The following is a 21,744-nucleotide window of genomic DNA, read 5'->3' on the forward strand; positions in this document are numbered from 1 at the left end:
CGGTGACACCAAAACCGACTTCCGACTTTCTATATAAATAAAAGAAGATGATGATATAATGTGGATGTGTGGAGAAAAAGAATTTGAATCTAACGTTGGTTGGGTTTGGGTTTGTAACTTGTGGATGGGTGGGTGGACGGAAGGAATAGTAGCAGTGGTGAAATGTAAACAAAGTAAAGCACTTCGGTATGAAATTATTATCCTAGCCAGTCAATGGCAAATTGGCAATTAGCAATTGGCATAGGCGCGTGGGGTAGGAAAAAGTATACAAGGTGTCGTTGTCGCAGCAGTGGAGTGGTCAGTGTTATTAACCAAATAAATATAAATATTAAATTGATTATATTACTTAAACTTAATCAACAAAAATAAAAAGAAAAATAATTAGGGGAAGGAAGAAAAAGAATTCCATCCCATCACAAAACTGGAAGTCTGGAAGCCACATGGTATGAAGAATATGAGGAAATCTATACAACTGTAATCTGCTGTGATTCTTTCTGGGCTAAAAAAGAAAACAAGAGCTTCTCCCAGCGTTACCCATCCAAGTTCAACCTTCCCAATTATTGAATAAATTAATAGATAATACAAAAGAAAAAGTCCAAACTCAGTCCACATTTTCCTTTTTATTGCCAGCAACAGCAAGACAAAGCAAGTAGCTTGTTTGTTTTGTGAATTCAGTTCATTCATTACTCATTGGATCTGATCGCTTTGCTTTGGGTGTCGGTGTCGGTGGAACTCAATAACATCTGTCGGTCGGCTATGAGCATGTACGGCAGGGACCCCTGGGGGGGCCCGCTGGAGATAAACACGGCTGACTCTGCCACCGACGACGACCGCAGCCGGAACCTACAGGATCTGGACAGGGCGGCGCTGTCGTCGCGGCCGCTGGACGAGACTCAGCAGAGCTGGCTGCTGGGCCCCTCCGGCGAGCAGAAGAAGAAGAAGTATGTGGATCTGGGATGCATCATCGTCAGCCGTAAGATCTTTGTGTGGACGGTCGGGACGCTACTGGTGTCGGCCTTCCTGGCGGGCTTCATCACGCTCATCGTCAAGACTGTGCCGCGTCACCACCACGCCCGCCCTCCCCCCGACAACTACACTTTGGCGCTTCGCAAGTCCCTAATGTTTTTCAACGCCCAGCGATGTATGTTTGTTTTTTCCTTCTACTTTTGGTTGGTGCTTCTTTTGTTACAAAAAATACATGTCTCAAGACTCATTCAATACCCTCAGAAACATAAAGTGTAACTATCAAATCTGGATCATGTTTGTTTGTTTTTGGTTAATTTGGCTTCCTCAGATACTGTCATCACTAATTTGTCTGCCATTCATTCAATAATTATTTCATTCATGTTAATTTCCTATAATATATGGGCCTGTCAGCCGGAAAACTCCCAAAGCATAACAATGTGTCGTGGAGGGGTAATTCGTGCTTAAAGGATGGCAATGATCCCTCCACCACTTTCAAAGATCTTGCCGGTGGCTTTTATGATGCCGGAGATGCCATCAAGTTCAACTTCCCGGCCTCCTTCGCCATGACCATGCTCAGCTGGAGCGTCATTGAATACAGTGCTAAGTATGAAGCTGCTGGGGAACTCTCCCATGTTAAAGAAATCATTAAATGGGGATCCGATTACTTTTTGAAGACCTTCAACCATTCTGCCGATTCCATTGACCGACTTGTTGCCCAGGTATCCATCTCTCTGCCTAATATTTGCAGCATTCACTACTTAGCCCTCTCTTTTATTTTTCACTTTTCAGTGCCTATTGCTAATTTCCTAATCTGGTACTTTGCTAATTTGACAGGTTGGGGTAGGATCTACTGCCGGAGGAAGTACTACTCCTAATGATCATTATTGCTGGATGCGTCCTGAGGATATTGACTACCAGCGTCCTGTGTCTGAGTGTCATAGTTGCTCTGATCTAGCTGCTGAAATGGCCGCCGCTCTAGCTGCTTCATCCATAGTTTTCAAAGATAACAAGGCATACTCTCAGAAACTTGTTCATGGTGCAAAAACACTCTTCAGGTTTTCAAGGGAGCAGAGAGGCAGATATAGTGCTGGTGGTAGCACGGATGCAGCAACCTTCTACAACTCCACCAGTTATTGGGATGAGTTCATATGGGGTGGAGCTTGGATGTATTATGCTACTGGAAATTCCTCTTATCTTCAGCTTGCAACAACTCCGGGTCTTGCTAAACATGCTGGTGCCTTCTGGGGAGGACCTGATTATGGAGTATTGAGCTGGGACAACAAGCTTGCTGGAGCTCAGGTACGCTAGCAGAAGAATTCATGTTTTGATATGATGCGTGAAATTTCTAAAATCCATTTATTCATGTCTTACAACTATCTTCTGTTAATTCTATGTTCATTAATCAGGTCCTTATCTAATATCAGATTACATTCGGGTTATGAGTCTTATGATCTTCACAATTTTAGTTGCTTCATATTTTTTATTGCCAACACAATCTTGAAATTCTTTGACTAGGTGCTTCTGAGCCGTTTGAGGTTATTCTTGAGCCCTGGGTATCCATATGAAGAAATTTTGAGGACATTTCACAATCAGACTAGCATAATCATGTGCTCATACCTGCCTGTTTTTACAACCTTTAACAGAACAAAAGGTACGAGGTTCTTACTCCATAATTTTTTGTGTTTTGGACTTAATTGACCTCTTGGGGTTCTCAAGTATGGGATCTAACATCTTACTGACCTGCTGTAGGAGGCTTGATCCAGTTGAATCATGGAAGGCCACAACCTCTTCAGTATGTAGTCAATGCAGCCTTCTTAGCTACATTGTATAGTGATTATCTTGATGCTGCTGATACACCTGGGTGGTATTGTGGACCCAACTTCTACTCTACTGACGTGTTGCGAGAATTTGCTAAAACTCAGGTATATATTTTTCATTTGCTTTCTTTCCTTTAAATTTTTTTCAGTGAGGTTGCTGATGGGCCTTGAACTCCCCACACATGTAAAGACTCATGTTGAGACTTGATGGCCAATAACCTTTTTTTTTTCTTCACCCTCTCTTTGGCAGATTGATTACATCCTTGGCAAAAATCCTCGAAAAATGAGTTATGTCGTGGGCTTTGGTAATCATTACCCAAAACATGTCCACCATAGAGGCGCATCTATTCCAAAGAACAAAATCAAATACAATTGTAAAGGGGGGTGGAAATGGAGGGACACTCCAAAGGCAAACCCAAACACGATTGATGGGGCCATGGTTGCTGGTCCTGACAAACATGATGGTTTCCGTGATGTTCGTTCTAATTACAACTACACAGAGCCGACTCTTGCAGGAAATGCAGGTTTGGTAGCAGCACTCGTTGCTTTGTCGGGAGAAAAATCTGTTGGAATTGACAAAAATACGATTTTCTCTGCGGTTCCCCCAATGTTCCCCACTCCACCACCACCTCCGGCACCCTGGAAACCATGAGATGCTAAAGCGGTCACTGTTGTTTTAGTATGCTAAAGCGGTCTTGTCGACATAAACAGTAACTCAGTAACATGAAGATCAAGGGGATGGGCGCAAGGAAGTACTGGACAGACGTTGAGAGATTGTTGGGCTGGCCTTCGTCAAGAGGAATTGATAAAAATGTCTATTTGATTCAATTTTGTGATATATACAGTATATATGTGTGAGACAAATCCTTTATTTTTTGAAACATGGAAAGTGAACAGTTTGAATTTGGTTAACAGCAATGTCTCAAATGCCGATAATTTCGCTGATATTATCGGTTTTTCACGTTACCGATATTTTAATAGGTATCCATCTGGTTTTCGTCAAAATATCATGATATTTTCAAAACAATCGCGATATTTTGGAACTGTGCTAATCGGAGAAGAACGCCGGAGCTTTTATAGCTCCAGCCAACTGTAAAAGAGCACCCTAGACTTCGATTTAGGTATCAAAATGAAATATAAGACGAGATGAATGTTTTTATAAATTTCGTTTGCCGTGAAACGGTCGGAGGTGTTCGGAAAGTTCATCGACACCCACGGCCTCGCTGGAGATGGGTGTGCCTATTCCCGAGCCGATTTCGTCCTAAAAACCTTGCAAAAACACGATTTTGAACTTAAATTTCACATATAAGCTTCAATCTACAACAGAAAGAGGCAAACCCGAAGCTTACCTAACCGGAGAAATTCAAGAAACTCGCCGGAGTTCCTGCGTTCGCCGAGTTGCAGAGACGAGAAGGAGAGGGAGAAAGACGAGGTTGCTGATGATGATGGGTGTCTTCCTGAAGCTGGTGCGATGGTGTGCGTGTGTGTATGTGGGTCTCAGACCCTCGGTGCAAAGAGAAATGAGAGAGACGGTGCCGACGAGGGAGGAGCAGAAGGCGATGTGGGAGAAAGATCGAGAAACCTTGGGTCTATGTGCGTGTGTGTGGGAGAAAGATCGAGAGACTTTGGGTCTCTGTGCGTGTGTGTGGGAGATCTCTGTGTGTGTGGGGGAGAATGGAGAAGGGGGAGAAGGGAGCTCAAAGAAGAGAGAAGGATCCAGAAAGAGAGACTGTGTGCGTAATGAAGGGATAAATGTAGAAAGAGTATTAGAGGAGGAGGTGGGATCTAGCAGCGCTAACTCTTTGGAAGAACTTTTGCGCCCAAGACCAAGAAACACTGAAATTCCACCTTCTTCCAATCCTACACAACCACAACATCGTGCTGATATTAATGATAGCTCTAGTACAAGATCAGGAGACTCATCTACCACCGGAGGTGGGAATGATGAAAGATATAGTGGAGCTGGAGGTAGTGGTGGTGGATATGGAAACTATATTGGACCACCTCCCGGATTTATGAGCCCCTTCACTGGTGAGGCAAACTTCACGCATGCAACACAGGATGAGGACCATGGCAGTAGGCGGGCAGGACGAGGAATTTGTGCCATAGGGAAGGACTATACTCGTAGAGAAAAAGGCAAGGGGATTTTGTCAAGTCAAGAAGATGACTCGTTATCTATAACTTCGGACTCTGTTGGAGTGGGAAGTAGTAATTAACTATGGTTATACTCATAACCAACCATTTCCCTACCCTTCATATCCCATTCCTGTTGGGATGGAATCGAGCGACTCATGGAAACAATCCGAGACTCAATCTTCAAATGATTTTGCTTATGGACAACGTCAACCAATCTCAGATAAATATGGGTGGCATGTTAACAATTACATGCAAAACTATTTTGAGGATTTATCATTTGATAACTACTCTTCACAATACACTCACTTTACACATAGAGATGATGAAGATAGTGAAAAATTTGAACCTCATAGGAACTCTATGTGGTACTAAGTCACCCATGTATCTTACCATGCAATGTATAAAGTGTAAAATATTGTACTAATTCATTATATATAAATGATTATGGTGTGTTTAAACTTCTTTCATTAATTACTACATATTTTCTACACTCACAATGTTTGCCAGCTCGCTATATAATCAACTTGATAATGTTAAATCCATCATGCAATGCATTTCCTTCCATTTTTTGTGATAAACTAATAGATAATTGACTAAATAAAATCCTGGAAAGTTTCAATAAAAATTTCCAAGTTTTTCTTACAATTTCTGTGGTTTCTATATTATTTTTATCGATATCGATAATATTCCGATATTTTCATCGATATTTCCGTGTTTTCGGACTACCGATATTTCTGATATCATCGATATTTAATACCTCGGTTAATAGATAATAAATTTGAATTTTTCATGTCAATCGTAGTAGTATTTTTCTCGCTCCTTACCTCCCTGGAATTTGGGTTTTGACAAGAATGTGTCATGCTAATGCTGTTATGAGCATTGAGTTGTATTCAGAGTCTCGACCCGACTCAGCTTCTTACTTTACATGGATCTGTGCTATGTTTTCATTGTTTTTTCTGGTGGCTGCTGGCGAGTTGGATAAGGAGCTCTGTAAGAATAACAATAACCAAATAACATGGATTCAACCAATTGAATCACAACTCACTAATAACCAATATGTAAAACTATAAACCAAAAGCTACAAAAAACTAACCTGCAGAATTCGATCCAGATGAAGTAGCCATTGTAGCTTCGTGAACTCAAAACCTTCTCCTCTTTAACAAGACACGATAGCTCTTGGAACGACGATGAACCGAGAGCTTGCAAGTAGTGGCTTAAGGGTTTAAGCCTTATATAGTATTCCTCTAACTATTCCCTATTAGAATCAGTTTAGGATTTAAACTATACAATCAATACTAAATCATGAGTCTAAATGAGTTCCAGCACTAAGTTTCAATCCCACAGGGATTGAACAATTCTCAATACTCATATCCGAAAAGAATAAGGATAACTCACGACTTTTAATCAAAACTTTTCCATATCAATCTTAAACACTATAGCTATTCCTCTTACATAATTCATACACATAATCTTACACTTTCTACTTTAGTAGATGTAGATCTTGCAGTGGTAACTTTCCTCTTTTACTCGGTGAAATTCTGTACATTACCATGGCCATCTTGAATATGTATACCCACTGTTCTAAAAAGTGGTCTAAGCGGCCGCTCAGGTGCTGGGTGTTAGGCCGCCTTCACGATTATCCTAAAAGTGTTCAATAAATCAGAGGGGTTTAAGCGGTGACTAGGTGGCCAATTAGGCGTGCTAGGCGGCCTTGGCGGCGATATAGGCGGCCATGTTCTGTCTTGCCATTTCACTGCATGTCGTAGAAATGGAATAGACAACATAAGATCTAAAGAGAGAACGGGAGAGCATGAGGAAAGAGAGAGAACTGTAGAATGAATTTAAAAAATAGATCTGTAATTGCATGAAAAAGACGAGAATTTGATTTAGACGCTTGGGATTTCTGCCGAAGCAAGCAACGAGGGTTTCTTCGCTGCTTGAGAAATTTTGCAAAACAAAATAAATGGAGAATTAGGCAGAGCGATCGAAGAAGGGAGGAAGACGACACGGAACAAAAACCAAAATCAAAGCTTTCGGCTTTTAAAGTCTCAAAAACCAGGATCTTCTTCGGATCCGGGTATCCTTTAATTGTCATTCGTCGTAAATTGTGTAACCAGTTTTCGTCAGGTACTATTGGTAATTAATTTTAAATATAAAATTTAAAATAATTTCTAACCGTATAATGTACGATGAATTGACATGACTAGAAGATCCTCACAAAGAGGATCACAAAAAGATCAAAAGAGTAAAGGATCCGAAGAGGATCCACTTTCTCAAACACCAACTCTTCGGTTTCCAAGGCCTTATAAATTATAATAAAAGAATAAAATACAATTTTCCACTCTCTCGCTCCTCTCTTTCCCTCTCCTCCATCTCTCATTTTTTGCCCTAACTGATAGGGTTTCCATGTCCATATAGCTCCAACCTCTCATGCATCAGTGCCTTCAACCTTTACCGATCGTTGTTGCAGCAGCCTTAATCGTTTCTGGGTCTCTCTCTTTCGAGGGTTTTTTGGCGGAAAGCTTTGCACTTTTGGCCTCCCAGAGGTTTTTGAGTTGCACCCATGTCAAAGCTACTTGGTTTCTCCGGTAAGTCTTGAGACTTTTCATGTTTTTTGTGTTGAATTTATTGTTTTTGGGCTTAAATAGTTGTCCGCTTGTTTGGAATTTGTGATTTGAATGATGTCTAGCTGTTAAATTTGTACATTAGAGATGAAATATTTGGAAATTTGATGAGCTAGCTTGTTGATCTGTTGTGTTTTCTTGTTTTAGTGAATTTTGATGATTTTAGTTTCATTTTTCGAATAATATTTTGGATTTAGAATAATAATTTAGGGTGCTTAGATGAAATAGTTTTGGATTTGAAACCCTAAGATCTGATCAGCCTTTTGGTTCATGTATTCAATTTTGGGGTTATTGGGTGAATTAATTGCTTTCTAAAATTAGATGAGGATTAATTAACGGAGTAATTAGGTTTTCATCCTTATTTTTACTACTCTATTGATTAAAACCTTATTACTTTTCAATTTTTGATTAAGGTCCTTTGTATTAATAATATCATTAATTATTTCAATAATAAAATATTTTTTATTTATAAATATATTCATTTAATATTAAAAATGTTACAATTAGTATATTTATATTTATGGCTAAATTTTTCATCATATATTTTTATTTTTAGTTTGTACCCATTTTTAATTTGCAACCCTTTTTTAATTTGTACCAATTTTCCTTTCAATTTTAATTTGTACCCATATATTAATTTCTTTTTGTGCCCATATTTTTTAAATTTTTATTTGTATTGTACCCATATTTTTTTATTTATTTGTACCCATTTTTATTTTTGCTAAATGTACCCATTTTGAAGAATGTACCCATGTTTTGATACAATAATTTTTTGGTTATTTTTTATGAATGTACCCATGTTTACACACACACATAATAGTATATTTATATTTTAATATTTTTAATCCCACAAATTATGTTTTTTATTTAAAATCTCATTAATATAAACAACTATAAATTTTAATTTTTAATTTAAAAAATATAGTAACGTACATAGAAATAAATTATCAATTAATTTTAGGGACTTGGATCAAAAATTGAAAACCAACAAAGTTTCAGTCAAAGATTGTTCATAACTAGGGACTGCATCCAAAATCTTCCATTAATTAACCATAGTTTTAGAAAGCACCATAACTCAGGAGTTTAGTACTTGTTTCTTGCGTGGTCCATGTTTGCATGTTGATAACTCAAAGTTGGGCTTCGATTTGATCACATTGGTTTTCTTTTCTAATTTGTTGTTCTTATGGATCTTTATGATTTTCTGTTCTTTTTTTAGTTTATAAACTTGCTCTATGTTTGAGAGTACTTTTTGTATGCAGAGACATCCCAACTTCTGTTTGGGTTCAACTTTGTTGAAGGGGAGCATGCTGCTTTTTGAAGGGGTTTGGGTTCTTGGCTTATGATTTGATTTTGTATTGCTTGGGGATTGTTTAATGTGCAGATTTTTTTAGCTTGGATTCTTTTGTACGTCTACTTTATGGAACCGTCCTCACATTTGGTTTGCTATTCATCTGTTATCCTTCACTGTTTTCATAGAAAGATTGTCTTTGGTTTACGCTTCTTTGCTTCATTGTCTTCTAGCACTGGTTTTAAGCATCTTGGCTTCGTTTATATTTTAATACTGCAGCCTGATGTACAAATGATGGGATTCATTACTATTTGACAGATGCTGAAGTTTGTTTGGCGACTTTAAAATTAAGGAATTTTCCTTGGATAAGATCCGGCATTTTCATTTCAGATGCAGCTGTCTTTAAACATAGTTACAGAGGAGGGCACTCTGTGGTTTGATTTCAAGAGGGATTATGATGCTTCTTTTGTTGTGATTAGTTTTTTCTTTAAAGCGTTGTTAGATGTGATTCTAAATGTACGCAGTGAAGAGTGGAGCCTTATTTCATTGGATCCTAGAGGAGTATAGATTGCTTCTAAAATGGAGCCTTATTTCACGTGATGTTTGAAACTAAATCTGTGCAACCTGTGCTGCTATAATTTTTTTTTTTCCCAAACCAAAAAAAAAAAAAAAGAAAAAAAGAGAGGACCCGTGGACCAGGCCAGGTTAGGTCCGATTGCTGTATTGAAATATGATGTACTCGGCCCGATCCGTTTCTTTTAAACCTAGATCCGGTCCGGTTCTTTCAAAATTGGGCCCGGGCCGGTCCGTGCCCAGCTCTATTCCCCATCTCCCAAACTCCTATTAGACTTAAGACGCCCACTCTTCTCCTCCTCGACATCATCCCTCACAAAAAACCCAGTCTCAGACCACCATCGCCGTGGCGAGTCGCGACCACCACCACTTGAGCTCTCTTCCTCAATGACATCCCAGAGAACCCAGGTCTTAGAACCCAGTTCTCCCACTCCTGATTCCAAGTCACAGACCATCGATTCACCATCGTCCCCCATCACTGCCGTCGCGACCACCGTCATCCAGAACACTGCCGGTCATCATGTGAGCAAGATCCCAGTTGAAAATTCATGTGGTGGTGGGTGATAGGTGTAAATGTACAAACTGAAGAAGAAGAGGAATGCATTTTTTTTTATGGAATTTGAGAAATTTGATTACTCTGTCGAATTAGGATTTTGGGCCAATTTTGCGATTTTCTTAATTAATTGTGCTTAAGTTGACGCATCATGCTTGATATATAATATGTTCGAAAATTAATCTTTACCCTTAGAAAATGCATGTTATGATTCTAATGCTGCTAGCATCTGACTGTAAAAGAGTGTGCTTTGTCTTCTCTATAGATTCGTTCGAATATGTGCTGCTGTGTTTTTGAAAAAAACAAAATAACATTTTGTTTTAAAGAAAAAAAAATAATTGGACCCGTGGATCCGTCCCGAATCGGCACGTTTCGAACGAGCCGGGTTAGGGCCGGTTCCAATGATCAAATTTGCAATACTCGACCCAGCCCGTCCAATTTTTTTTTTTAAGCGGGTCTGGTCCGGTCCCTTCAAATTTAGCCCGACCCGGTCGGTGCCCATCCCTATTATATATAAAGTGAGCACTCGAAAATGGTGAAACATTCAAAATACCATAAATTGTCCTTTAAGAATTTCATAAATTATAATTGAACCAAAAGAAGCTAAAGTATTTAACCATATTTTTATTTTGAATGAATTTAATATTTAAAATTATAGAAAAAAAAAAAAACAAAACCTCCCACATTAGTGGGTGGTTTCACATTTTTAATTCATTTCTTCTTCTTTTTTTTTAAATAATTTTAAAAAAATATGTAAATTAATTATTTAAATAAAAGATATATATATAAAGTGAGCACCCTAAAATGATGAAACATTCAAAATACCATAAATTGTCCTTTAAGAATTTCATAAATTACAATTGAACAAAAAAAAGCTAAGGTATTTAACCATATTTTTATTTTGAATGAATTTAATATTTAAAATTATAGAAAAAAAAACAAAACAAAACCTCCCACATTAGTGGGTGGTTTCAAGTTTTTAATTCATTTCTTCTTTTTTTTTTTTAAAATAATTTTTAAAAAAATATGTAAATTAATTGTTTAAATAAAAGATATATAAAAATGTCAATTGCTACACGCGTATGTGTGTGGCAAGAGGCTAGTATTTACTTAAATCCGCATAAACAGCCTAGGCGTAAGGCCCCAATCCGCTTCCTGACAAGTGACTAACGTCTTTTAGAACCTTGTGTATACCCCTAATTTATTTGCTGCTTCTCCACTTTATTATCTTCTTTTTCCTTTGCTTTGGAACGGGTATTCTTTGTCCCCAGAATAAAAGTTTCCCTATACAAACATATTCAATGTCCACTAAAGCAAGATTCATTTCCGTCCCGACCAAAAATGCTCGCCGTGGCAATCTTTGTTGGTGGATTGTTCATTTTGGTGTGACGAAGCTATGGCAGAATAACTCAACAGCTTTTTAGAGTATACACCGACATGGGTGGTTGCACTTGTTTGCCTTGTCATTGTTCTGCTATCTGATCTCTTTGTGCCGAGCGCACGCTTCATAAACTTGGAAAGGTATCCAAAAATTGTTCCCCTCTCTTATCATATTTGCCGTCTTTCTAACACTTGAAATCTTTTTGCTTTTTCTCCCTCCCACGCTGGAAAATGCTTTCCACCGTGCCATCCCTATCCCCATCCCCCGGCATGCCACCTCACCTAGCTGTTCACAACAAATCTAACTTCACCAACAGTTCCTGAAACAACGTTAGCAACTACAATCATTATCAAATTTGATAACAGAGTTCGCCTAGATCCTTTAGTAGCGGTTTGATCAGTTTGATCACAAGGTTCATGATGATGGTGAAGATTCAGAAGATGTAGTGCTAAACCCACCTATGTAAAAAGCTCAATATTGCTAGAATTTCATAAGTGTTGAAGCTTGAATCAGGCCCCTGGATAAAGAACATAGATAATGGGTCAAAAGAAGTAATAGAACGATGATAAATTAGATATAACTTTAGTCATTCCTAACAGTAGCGGTGGATGGAGTTTGTCTTTCATTGTCCCTCATTGGTACTTAGAGAAAAATAACCCCTTGTCGTCAGTTCCACAATAACAAGTAATAACAGTCCTACTTCTTCATCTTCTTCAGTCATCACCATACTGCTCCTTGTTCAATCTATAGAATTGTTAGCAGCTGGTGAATATGGACACATGCGAATAAGCAGGAATGTATTGACAGGTGATAAATGCAATGTATACACGGAGGGCGGGAACTTATTTGATCAATAAATATTTGTCAGAAATTGATACTGCTGAGATTCAAATAATTCCGAGGGAGGGAAAGCAATCTCAAAATCACAATTTTGTAAGAAAATTGTAGGAAATAAGTTCTGTAGCTTATGAGAACTTTTAAATATATTTCTTAGCTCTAGTTCACAAAAGGTGCACGTGGTATTGATAAACTGCGAAACATGTCCAACTTTTTTGAAAAGTGAGGATTTTTCCAACTTTCAAATATTATCGATGGGTAGAGTCATATAGTACTCTTTAACTCTGTTTTTGACAAAATTGGACTTATCTATTAGGACAATTCTTCAAGCGGTTATTGAGCGCATTGAAAAACTTTCAACTAGTTTTGCTGTTTGGTTTAATGATTTTTGCCTTTGAAAATTCAGTATTTAAAGCATGAGTAACAAGATGCACAGTTTGAAACCCTACAGAAACTAAAAGAAGGTCACTCCCTCTATAAACATATCATTTTATTCTTGTATCTCAAGTCCTTTGTGCGGTAGCTCCAAATCGTCCGAGACTCGGAGAACGAGCCAATATCAAGAAGATTTGGCATGCTCCCGGTGTTTTAACCTGAGTAGACCAGAAACCCACAATTGTACTATTCTGAATTGGTGAAGTCGATAGACGTCTTGAATCTCTAGATTAACATTATACTCCATTCTCTGATATGCCAAGGACTCAGCTCCCATTAAAATCTCAACAATCCAAGTTTCAACTTACGGGAAGTCAAACGAAATAAAAATCCAAATCTCTAGTCCAGCAGCTAGTTGAGAAAATACTCAAACGAGACAAGTACATCGTTATTGCATTAGCAGCACAGAAACCAGGCACCAGGCACATAAAATATGTAACATCCCTATAGCAACCAGGTATGAACACAGTAGTTCATAAAAAATTCTACATTTTACACAAATATTATTAGTCTTCTGTTTTCTTTTGTTTGCCTAGTTTACATAGTTACAAAAACTACCCCTCCCCTTTCTTCCCCAAAAGGGACAACTAAGACATAAAATCACTAACCAATCCAATTATCTGCAATCAAATTTCCATGAGTGTATTCAGCCTACCATGTTCTTATATGCTTGGGTTTTTCAAGGGGAAGCTTCTCCATCTCTAAACTGCCATGGTCCAAGGCTGATGCTTCCGCTCCTCCACTAGTTTCTGCCCTTTTAAGCTTATTTAAAGCATTTTTTGCATAAACAGTAAAAGCAACTGTGGTTATAACTGCAACAATTAAGGATATAACGTTGTATACAATCTCCACTTTAGTCAAGTGATAGTTCCCATACTTAACATTTGCAAATGTCCTTATTAAGCGACCACTGCACAAGAAAACAGAAGAAATAGCTGAGGAAAAAGAAAAAAAAAACAGTTTTATTCTCTTTAAAGATTGACATTTTGACTGGCAATACATGTATGGATATCAGAAATGACATGCAAAATTGTTAAACTTTATCACTAAAAAATACTTAACAAAATTGGAATTTGATGGTACCAAAACAATCATACTGGATAGGGAAACCAACCTGTAGATGTAAATGAAAGCCTCTGGCACCATTCCAGCAACTGATCCACATAAGTAGGGCCAAAATGTCATACTGGTAACAACGATTGCATAGTTAAAAATTGTGTACGGAAAGGGTGAAACCCTAAAGAGAGCAACCACTCGAAATTGATGGAACCAACTCCCTTCCCCGGCAAGTCTAATCATTGCAGCATTTCGGGGCCATCTATTTAACCATTGCTGCCCAATAATTAAATACAAAAATGCAATGAAAACGTTATTTAAAGAAACAAAAAGGTAAGAAGAAAGAAGAAAAAGAAAGGCTCTCTTCAACAAGTCATTATTGGTTCCAAAAACATGAAAATCTTACATGTATGCGATCACGGAAAAACAGACCAATTAGATATGGCAGGACCATCCCAATAGTTGTTCCGACCATGATGATAACAAACCCTAAGCCATAACCAAATATCATTCCAGCCAGCCACATGGAAGGGCCAGAAGGTATTAGGACCACAGGGAACAAAGCGAGTGAAGCAACGAGAACAAGGGCAAGAACTGGACGGCCAAATGCAGTAGCTTCCCATTGCATTATTGGTAAGAGAACCTATGATAAGTCAAAAAACTTCAGGTATCACGAAAAAAAGAAATTGAATTTGTCCAACAACCAAACAATGTATAAAATTACAAACAGGACAATAGCTAGTGAACTATAACATGTTCTATAAGAGGAACTAATGAAAGAGGAGTAAAAGGAAGGACCTTTTCAAAAAGAAACGGCATCCCCCATTTTAAGAAAATGAGGAGCAATATAATGATAACAAGGCACCAAGCTAAGGCTCTAATCCACCACAAGAAAGATTTAACCCTTGTCTCTGATTGAGGCTGCAAGATATCAGCTTCTGCCGCCCTTGTTTCATTGGATACAACCAGCCTAACATACTCACTGTCTTCTCTAACATAATGCACTGAGGTTGGATGCTTCCCTAACTCTTCCAAGGAGTTTGTCATCATCAACAGGACCCCAGATGCAGTAGAAGGCTATCAAATTTAACAAAAAAAATATTACAAGCATCATAAGACACAGATATGAAACCTTTTCCTCTTGAAACATGTAACATGTTATATGAAAATGACCAGAAATTTGTTGGTGTTTTGGGGTTGGGGGGGGTGGGCGTTAGAAAAGGTGAAATAGTTACCCAGAAATATAATGAGAATCCTGAGCCATTTGTGGACAAAGGAAAATAATCCCCATATCATGCATTAATTAGCATGATATTCTATGAGAATTCCACAAGGGACAAATGGGATTGACAATTGTGACTATAAGAATATGAAACAAACCACCAGACAAAAGTGGGGAGACTGAGACTGGTGGTTTGTGATTATATATGGCTGTTATGCATACCAAGGAACTCAAGACAACTGTGGCACATACTATCACAAACCATCAGTCTCACTCTCACCACTGGTTGATCAACCAAACATAAAAAAAATAATTAGGTTATCTACACGGCCCCAATATACTTCTGGTTAAATGCCACCAACTGCACTCATGATAACTCCAATCTAACTCGACAAGAACTTACCTGGAATCTTCTAGAGTTGAAACAGTACCAGTAATCACTCAAAATTAGCTGAAATTTACTAACATTAGCAGAAGTACCCAGAACTTCTTCAAACTTGACAAAATTATCCTATTCTACCAGTAATCACTCAACATTAGCTTGATTCACAAAAAAGGATAAGCGCTGTTTTGTTTCGGCCTTTCCTTCTGAACTGATTTTTTAGCAACTACAGTTTGTTCTTATCATATCAAGATCTAAAAGCAATGTATTCGAATGCAAACTAAATTCTATTAGTCACATATGTTATCACATCCCATATCCGATTTCTGCTAGGTGCTACTGAATCTTTTCTGCTAGTCGACTTGTGGAACAGACTGAGTTAGAATCAAGCTATTTTGCAAATCTTGATTTTTGTTTTAGAACAGAAGGAATATCCAGTGCTACATCTAGATATTTCGAAGGGAGAAAATCCCCCCAGACCTGCATTTATAGTTAAGAGATTTCCTAGTATCAAAGGAACATTATCATCAATAGTTAAGAGATTTCCTAGAATCAAGCTTAGTTGACAGCTCTGACCCTCAAGACCCTCACCCTTAAAACATTATTAAACAAAAAGGGCGGAAATCTGATACGCCAGGTCTAAAGCTAAGACCCAAACCAGGAAGGTGTCAGCTGCAAAATTCTTCTCCAATAGCCCATGTGAGGTTGTGGACCTCCTATGCTGGCCATGGGGTGACAAGTCTCCAAGTTGTTTTGAACTAAGTTAACAGGAAGATAGAATCAGTTTCAAGAAGGACAGCTTTACAACCACTTTCCCAGGCCAGTTTTATATGGAAGAAAATCCCCCCAAAGCTCCGCCTCCAGCACCTATCCTCTCCCCAGATTTTCTGTGAATCCCGCAGACCGCTATTCATTAGAATCCCGAATAAGGGTTCCTGCACCAATATGTCCATCAGCACCATTCTTACAGCCATCAATGCCTAGCTGCCTAGACTGGAGGGTGTGGATCCATTGCAAGGAAGACTTGGAGTGTGGATGATTTTAGACCCAAAAATTTATAAGCATTAAGCCACTCCTGTCATGGAGAGGGTTTAATGTTGACAATTACATTCCTCTGATTCGGAATCTCACTCATTGCTTTCATAATTGTTCATAAAACTAGAGTGTGCAGCTCAAATTAAAGAATTAATATTCTAATTCCTACACTTGAGCACTAAAAAACAGGAAGATAAATGGTGTGGGTGCAACCATTCAAGTGAAGAAATTAAGCTTATCACGTTCAGATCATTAGAATTCTATCTGGATTCAACTATAATTTTTGGAGAATTTAAATTATTATGGTATTGCAGTAAGTATTTATAATTTTTTTATGTGATTTCTTTGGATTTCAGAATTTTTCTTGTGCATCCCTTTATCCCTTGTCCTCTTTTGTAGACTACATGCTCAGATAACGGGCGATAACACCACTAAATTCAAACATCAAGATTACCGTAACGCAACATAGCTACTTTGGAGATGTCCGTCTACTTCTGGTTGCTACTGTCCTCAACCAAGGGAAGGGAAGCACCTTGAGATGAAAACCTTAGATTATGAAATTAGATTATCTTTTTTCGATTAGCATGTTTAAAATTAGTAAACGCAGAAGGGTTGCAGAAGATCGGACGGGACGGGGCGGGGCGGCAGTCAAGTGGATAATACGAATTCTTATGTTGAGGAAATGAAGAAAATCAAAGACAAACAGAGCTCGAGGAAGCAGTTGCAGTAGAAATCCTAAACCCTAACCAATTAAAATGCCAGATATACAGACAGAGATAACTATTAGCTCGCTAGGGTTTTGAAGCAATGAATTACTGGAATTAATCAACATTAAAAAAAAACAGAAAAGGAAAGAGAATTGACCTACTTTACCTACGTCTCTTTCTAGCGTAACCGAGCTGAGGAGTTTGGAGTTTGAGTTGAACCACCGGCAGCCGGAAGCTGGCTGGGCTGCTATGAGTCGGCGGGATACTTGGCTGTTGCTTTTTTCCCAAATTTTATTTTTCAGCAGCCCACGGCCAGAAGAAAGAATAATATCTGCAAAACCAAAGACAGAGTTGATATTTCTTCGGTTTGCTTCAAATCAAAGTGTTAACAATAAAATAAATATTTAGAGACCGTGGAGCGCCTACCGAACGTGACTTTTTGTCCGTTGGTCTCGCATCAAGAAGAATGAAAAAAAAAAAAAAAAATTGAATTACATTTTATTACCTCAATATCATATCTCAACTTATAAATTCGTTACAATATTAGACTTTCGTTAAGTTTTCTATCAATTTGGTTGTTAAACTTACAAAAAGGTAATCATCCCATATACGTAGGTGAGAAGCCTAACTGCCACGCCTACTTGTCTGCCCTGAATGTCTCCTTATTCTCACTGTTTTGAGGGTTGAAAAATAAGAAATTTTTTCCACGTCAGTTTTTGATAAATTTATACTTAGAAAAACACTTCAAACTCAATAATTCAGAAACATGAAAAAACTAATGTATTTTGTATTGAGAATAAGGATCCAAAAATCTCCGAGTCTACATAGGTAGTTGATAGTTTTATTTCCCTTTTATTTGAACTTTTAAATAGTTTTTATAAAATCATAAGGTATTTTATTTTATTTACTAACATATGGGACTAAAAATATTAATCATATTTTCAAGTTTTTAATTGATACACACACACACACACACATATAATGAGCACCAAATAAAGATGTTGATGAGACTAAATTTGGAGACAAAATTTGCAAACTAAATGATGGGTCACCGATAGAATGAACACATTTATCAGCGCTTAAGTATAAACCAATCATTAACTTCTATGTCCTTTGGTGTCCAAAATTTTATCTCCAACATAACTCCTAGACCCATAAAGTGGGATGATGTTCTCAGTACCCGTATTCATTCTAAAATTTGCATTTCGGCCTCTTTTCTTTCAATTCGACAGTTTAAAAGTTTTGTATTCTTTTTATTTTTTTGGGATGACCTATGAGATATACAGTTGGATTTTTTGAGACATAACTCGTTGACCCATAAAGTGGGATGATGTCCTTATTATTCGTATTCATTCGAAAATCTGTATTTTGGCAATTTTTCTTTCAATTCAATTGTCTAAAAGTTTCGTATTCCTTTTACTTTTGAGGATGACCTATGCGATGTACAGTTCGATTTTTTGAGACATAACTCGTTGACCCATAAAGTTGGATGATGTTCTTATTACCCGTAATCATTTGAAAATTTGTATTTTGGGCTTTTTTCTTTCAAATCAAAGGTCAAAAAGCTTTGTATTCTTTTTAATTTTGGCAGAAATGATCTTTAAGGTATGACCTATGAGATGTACAATTGGATTTTCGAAGCGTAACTCATAGACCCATAAGGTGGGCTGATGTTCTCATTACCTGTATTCATTCGAAAATCTGTATTTCGGGCTTTTTTCTTTCAATTTAACAGTCTAAAAGTTTCATATTCTTTTTATTTTTGGCAAAGATGATTGTTAAGGGATGTCCTATATGATGTATAGTTGGATTTTTGAAACATAACTCGTAGACCCAGAAAGTGGGATAATGTTCTTAGTACCCGTATTCATTCGAAAATATGTATTTCAGGATCTCTCCTTTAAATACAACAATCTAAAAGTTTCGTATTCTTTTTATTTTTGGCAGAGATGATCTTTAAGGGATGACCTATGAGATGCATAGTTGGATTTCGAAACATAAATCGCAGGCCCATAAAGTGGGATGATGTTCTCATTACTCGTATTAATTCGAAAATCTGTATTTTGTCTTCTTTTCTTTCAGTTCAACAGTCTAACAGTTTGAAATTTTTTTTTTTTTTCCAGAGATGTGTTTAAGGGATGACCTATGAGATGTATAGTTGTATTTTCAAAACATAACTCGTAGACCCATAATGTAGGATGATGTACTCATTACCCATATTCATTCGAAAATATGTATTTCGAGCTATTTTCTTTCAATTCAACAGTCTAAAGTTTTCGTATTCTTTTACTTTTGGTAGGGATGATCTTTAAGGATGACCTATGAGATGTACAATTGGATTTTCAAAACATAACTCGCAGACCTATAAAGTTGAATGATGTTCTCATTATCCGTATTAATTCGAAAATCGGTATTTCGGCCTCTTTTCTTTCAATTCAATAGTCTAAAGTTTCGGATTCTTTTTATTATTTTTGCAGAGATGATCTTTAAGGGATGATCTATGAGATGTACAGTTGGATTTTTAAAACATAACTCGTAGACCCATAAAGTGGGATGATGTTTTCATTACCCGTATTCATTCGAAAATCTGACTTTCGAGCTCTTTTCTTTGAATTCAACAGTTTAAAATTTTTATACTCCTTTTAATTTTGGCAGGGATGATCTTAAAGGATGACCTATGAGATTTACAGTTTGATTTTTGAAACATAACTCGCAGAGCCATAAAATGGGATGATGTTTTCATTACCCGTGTTCATTAGAAAATATGTATTCCTGGCTTTTTCTTTCAATTCAACAATCTAAAAGCTTCGTATGCTTTGAAATATAATCATATCTACTATTTTCAGATAATTATACAGGTTTTACGGCAAGGGGTTACTACTTTTGATAGTGAAATGGTTTAGAAAAGCTTTGTTTTTGCCCACTCATACTTTCTGTTTTGTGCCCCTCCAGGTTTTAGGTAAGAGTGCTCGTTGGTGGCTCAAGAGGATTTCACGGCAGCTCTGACAGATTATCGCTAAAGTAGGACCATTTTTAGTATTGTATAATGAGTATTCGTCCTGCTGGACTGCACTTAGGCTACATGCGCTCTGGTTATGTATAGTCACTTCTATTATCGCACTTTCACCTTATCTCATCTAGTGTTTTAGTCCGTTGGTTTTTATTTATTCGAATTTCTTATATCATTATTGCTTCCGCACTGTGCACATGACTACGTCACCCTCACGTGACGGCCAGCATGCCTCGATATTAAGTTGGGGTGTGTCAACATCATCCCACTTTATGGGTCTACGAGTTATGTTTCAAAAATCCAACTATATGCCACCCCTCGGCATGTGTTCTTTTACGCTTGTCTCCACATGCTTCCTTGTATCCTTCTCACTTGCCCTATCTGTTCCTCAGGCATATGTGGTATCTTATCTGGAAGCATAAGATGTTGAAGATGAGTACTCGAGCGCAATGCCAAGTAAGTAATCAGGTAAGGGGTTCCAGGCAGTGGGTTCCTGACTGGAAGCTTGATTCTAAGTGCTGACTGATTGCTCTCTTTCTTCTTGTCTTGCATGTAAGAACAAGGCCAAAGGAAAAGATGGGGAAAAAGTATGATATGGGATACTCTTACTTTTAACCCTGATGATATGAGATACTCTTGCTCTGGTGTGGCTTGTTTGCAAAAGTATTATCCGGAGGAAAAGAAGCTGAGTATTTCCAGAGACTTTGCTGAGAGTGCCCTCTCGGATGTTAAGAAAAGTTGAGCATTTTTTTTATTTGCAGGTTTGCTTGGCTGTGGAGGATGGAGGTCGACATATATAGGAGTCTCCCTAACAACAAGTAGCAATGCTATTCCTTTACCCTTCTTGGTCATAGCAATGTAGTGGGAGCTGCAAGCTTCACATGTTTTAACTTTGTCAGAGCACTTTGAAAAAGTGGTCTGTGGTATCTGGAAAACTGATGTTGCGTGTGAAGATTGCAAATAAGCTTTATCCAAGGAAATCTAGCTCTCAAAGTTCGGAGAGCGGTGCCTATTCGGTTTTCAAACAAGCAATCCTGTCGGGGAGTCTGGCTCTCGAGATTCATAGAGCAGCGTCTCTTTAATTTTTAAGAAAGTAATCATGTTGGGAGTCTAGCTCTCGAGATTCGGAGGGAGGTGCCTCTTTGATTTTTGAGCACGTAATCCTATTGGAAGTCTGGCTCTCGAGATTCGGAGAGCGGTGCCTCTTCGATTTTTGAGAAAGCAATCCTGTTGGGAGTCTGACTCTTGAGATTCGAAGAGCAGTGTCTCTTAGATTTTTGAGAAAGTAATCCTGTTGAGAGTCTAGCTCTCGAGATTCAGAGGGCGGTGCCTCTTCGATTTTTGAGCAAGCAATCTTGTTGGGAGTGTTTTCTCGAATGTGAGTAAAGGTTAGGCATTTTTGCCAGTCTGCCTTGCCACGGAGTACGGAGGTTGACACACATTGGGATTTTCTAGTTATCAAGCAGTGGTGCTATTCCTTTGCCCTTGTGGGTAATAGTAGGGTAGCTGGACCTTCAAAAAATATGTGTCTAAAATTTGTCAGAGATCTTTGGCAAAGTTATATGTGATACCTGAGGAGCTGATGTTGTGTGTGGAAAGTGGTGCCTCTTCGGAATCTGGAGAGTGGTGCCTCTTCGATTTTTAAACCAACGACCATGTTACCCTTTTTTTTATAAGGGCACCAGTGGTGTGCAAGAAGTACATTAAGAGAGTTATTGCTTG

At 37.9% G+C, this 21,744-nt stretch overlaps 2 protein-coding genes and 2 long non-coding RNA genes across 8 annotated transcripts; 2 read left to right on the forward strand and 2 right to left on the reverse strand.

Annotated features, from left to right (window-relative positions):
• The first annotated feature begins 367 nt into the window (after positions 1–367).
• On the forward strand, positions 368–3,695 carry LOC126602282 (endoglucanase 25-like). The gene is made up of 6 exons (XM_050269107.1): positions 368–1,141; positions 1,378–1,685; positions 1,801–2,265; positions 2,482–2,617; positions 2,716–2,888; positions 3,034–3,695. The coding sequence occupies exons 1-6, from the start codon at positions 757–759 to the stop codon at positions 3,433–3,435; spliced, it is 1,869 nt and encodes a 622-aa protein (XP_050125064.1). The 5' UTR covers positions 368–756; the 3' UTR covers positions 3,436–3,695.
• Positions 3,696–7,165: 3,470 nt separating this feature from the next.
• Positions 7,166–9,445, forward strand: LOC126602284 (uncharacterized). Of its 2 annotated transcripts, none has more exons than XR_007616069.1 (2): positions 7,166–7,507; positions 9,150–9,445. It is a non-coding gene; the product is annotated as an uncharacterized LOC126602284 (long non-coding RNA). The 2 variants fall into 2 exon arrangements; XR_007616068.1 differs by lacking the exon at positions 9,150–9,445 and adding an exon at positions 8,803–9,038.
• Positions 9,446–11,428: 1,983 nt separating this feature from the next.
• LOC126602285 (uncharacterized) lies at positions 11,429–11,991 on the reverse strand. Its single transcript, XR_007616070.1, has 3 exons — positions 11,920–11,991; positions 11,797–11,855; positions 11,429–11,657 (listed from the first exon to the last, which is right to left on the reverse strand). It is a non-coding gene; the product is annotated as an uncharacterized LOC126602285 (long non-coding RNA).
• A 983-nt stretch (positions 11,992–12,974) lies between these two features.
• Positions 12,975–17,394, reverse strand: LOC126602283 (uncharacterized). Of its 4 annotated transcripts, none has more exons than XM_050269111.1 (5): positions 17,183–17,394; positions 14,465–14,743; positions 14,073–14,309; positions 13,725–13,942; positions 12,975–13,520 (listed from the first exon to the last, which is right to left on the reverse strand). In XM_050269111.1, the coding sequence occupies exons 2-5, from the start codon at positions 14,714–14,716 to the stop codon at positions 13,262–13,264; spliced, it is 966 nt and encodes a 321-aa protein (XP_050125068.1). In that variant the 5' UTR covers positions 14,717–14,743; positions 17,183–17,394; the 3' UTR covers positions 12,975–13,261. The 4 variants fall into 4 exon arrangements, with proteins under 4 accessions (XP_050125068.1, XP_050125069.1, XP_050125066.1 ...); XM_050269112.1 differs by having other exon boundaries at positions 17,170–17,394; XM_050269109.1 differs by having other exon boundaries at positions 17,179–17,393.
• Positions 17,395–21,744: the final 4,350 nt, after the last annotated feature.

Source organism: Malus sylvestris, chromosome 15 (assembly GCF_916048215.2).
Source record: "Malus sylvestris chromosome 15, drMalSylv7.2, whole genome shotgun sequence".
Classification (NCBI taxonomy): Eukaryota; Viridiplantae; Streptophyta; class Magnoliopsida; order Rosales; family Rosaceae; genus Malus; species Malus sylvestris.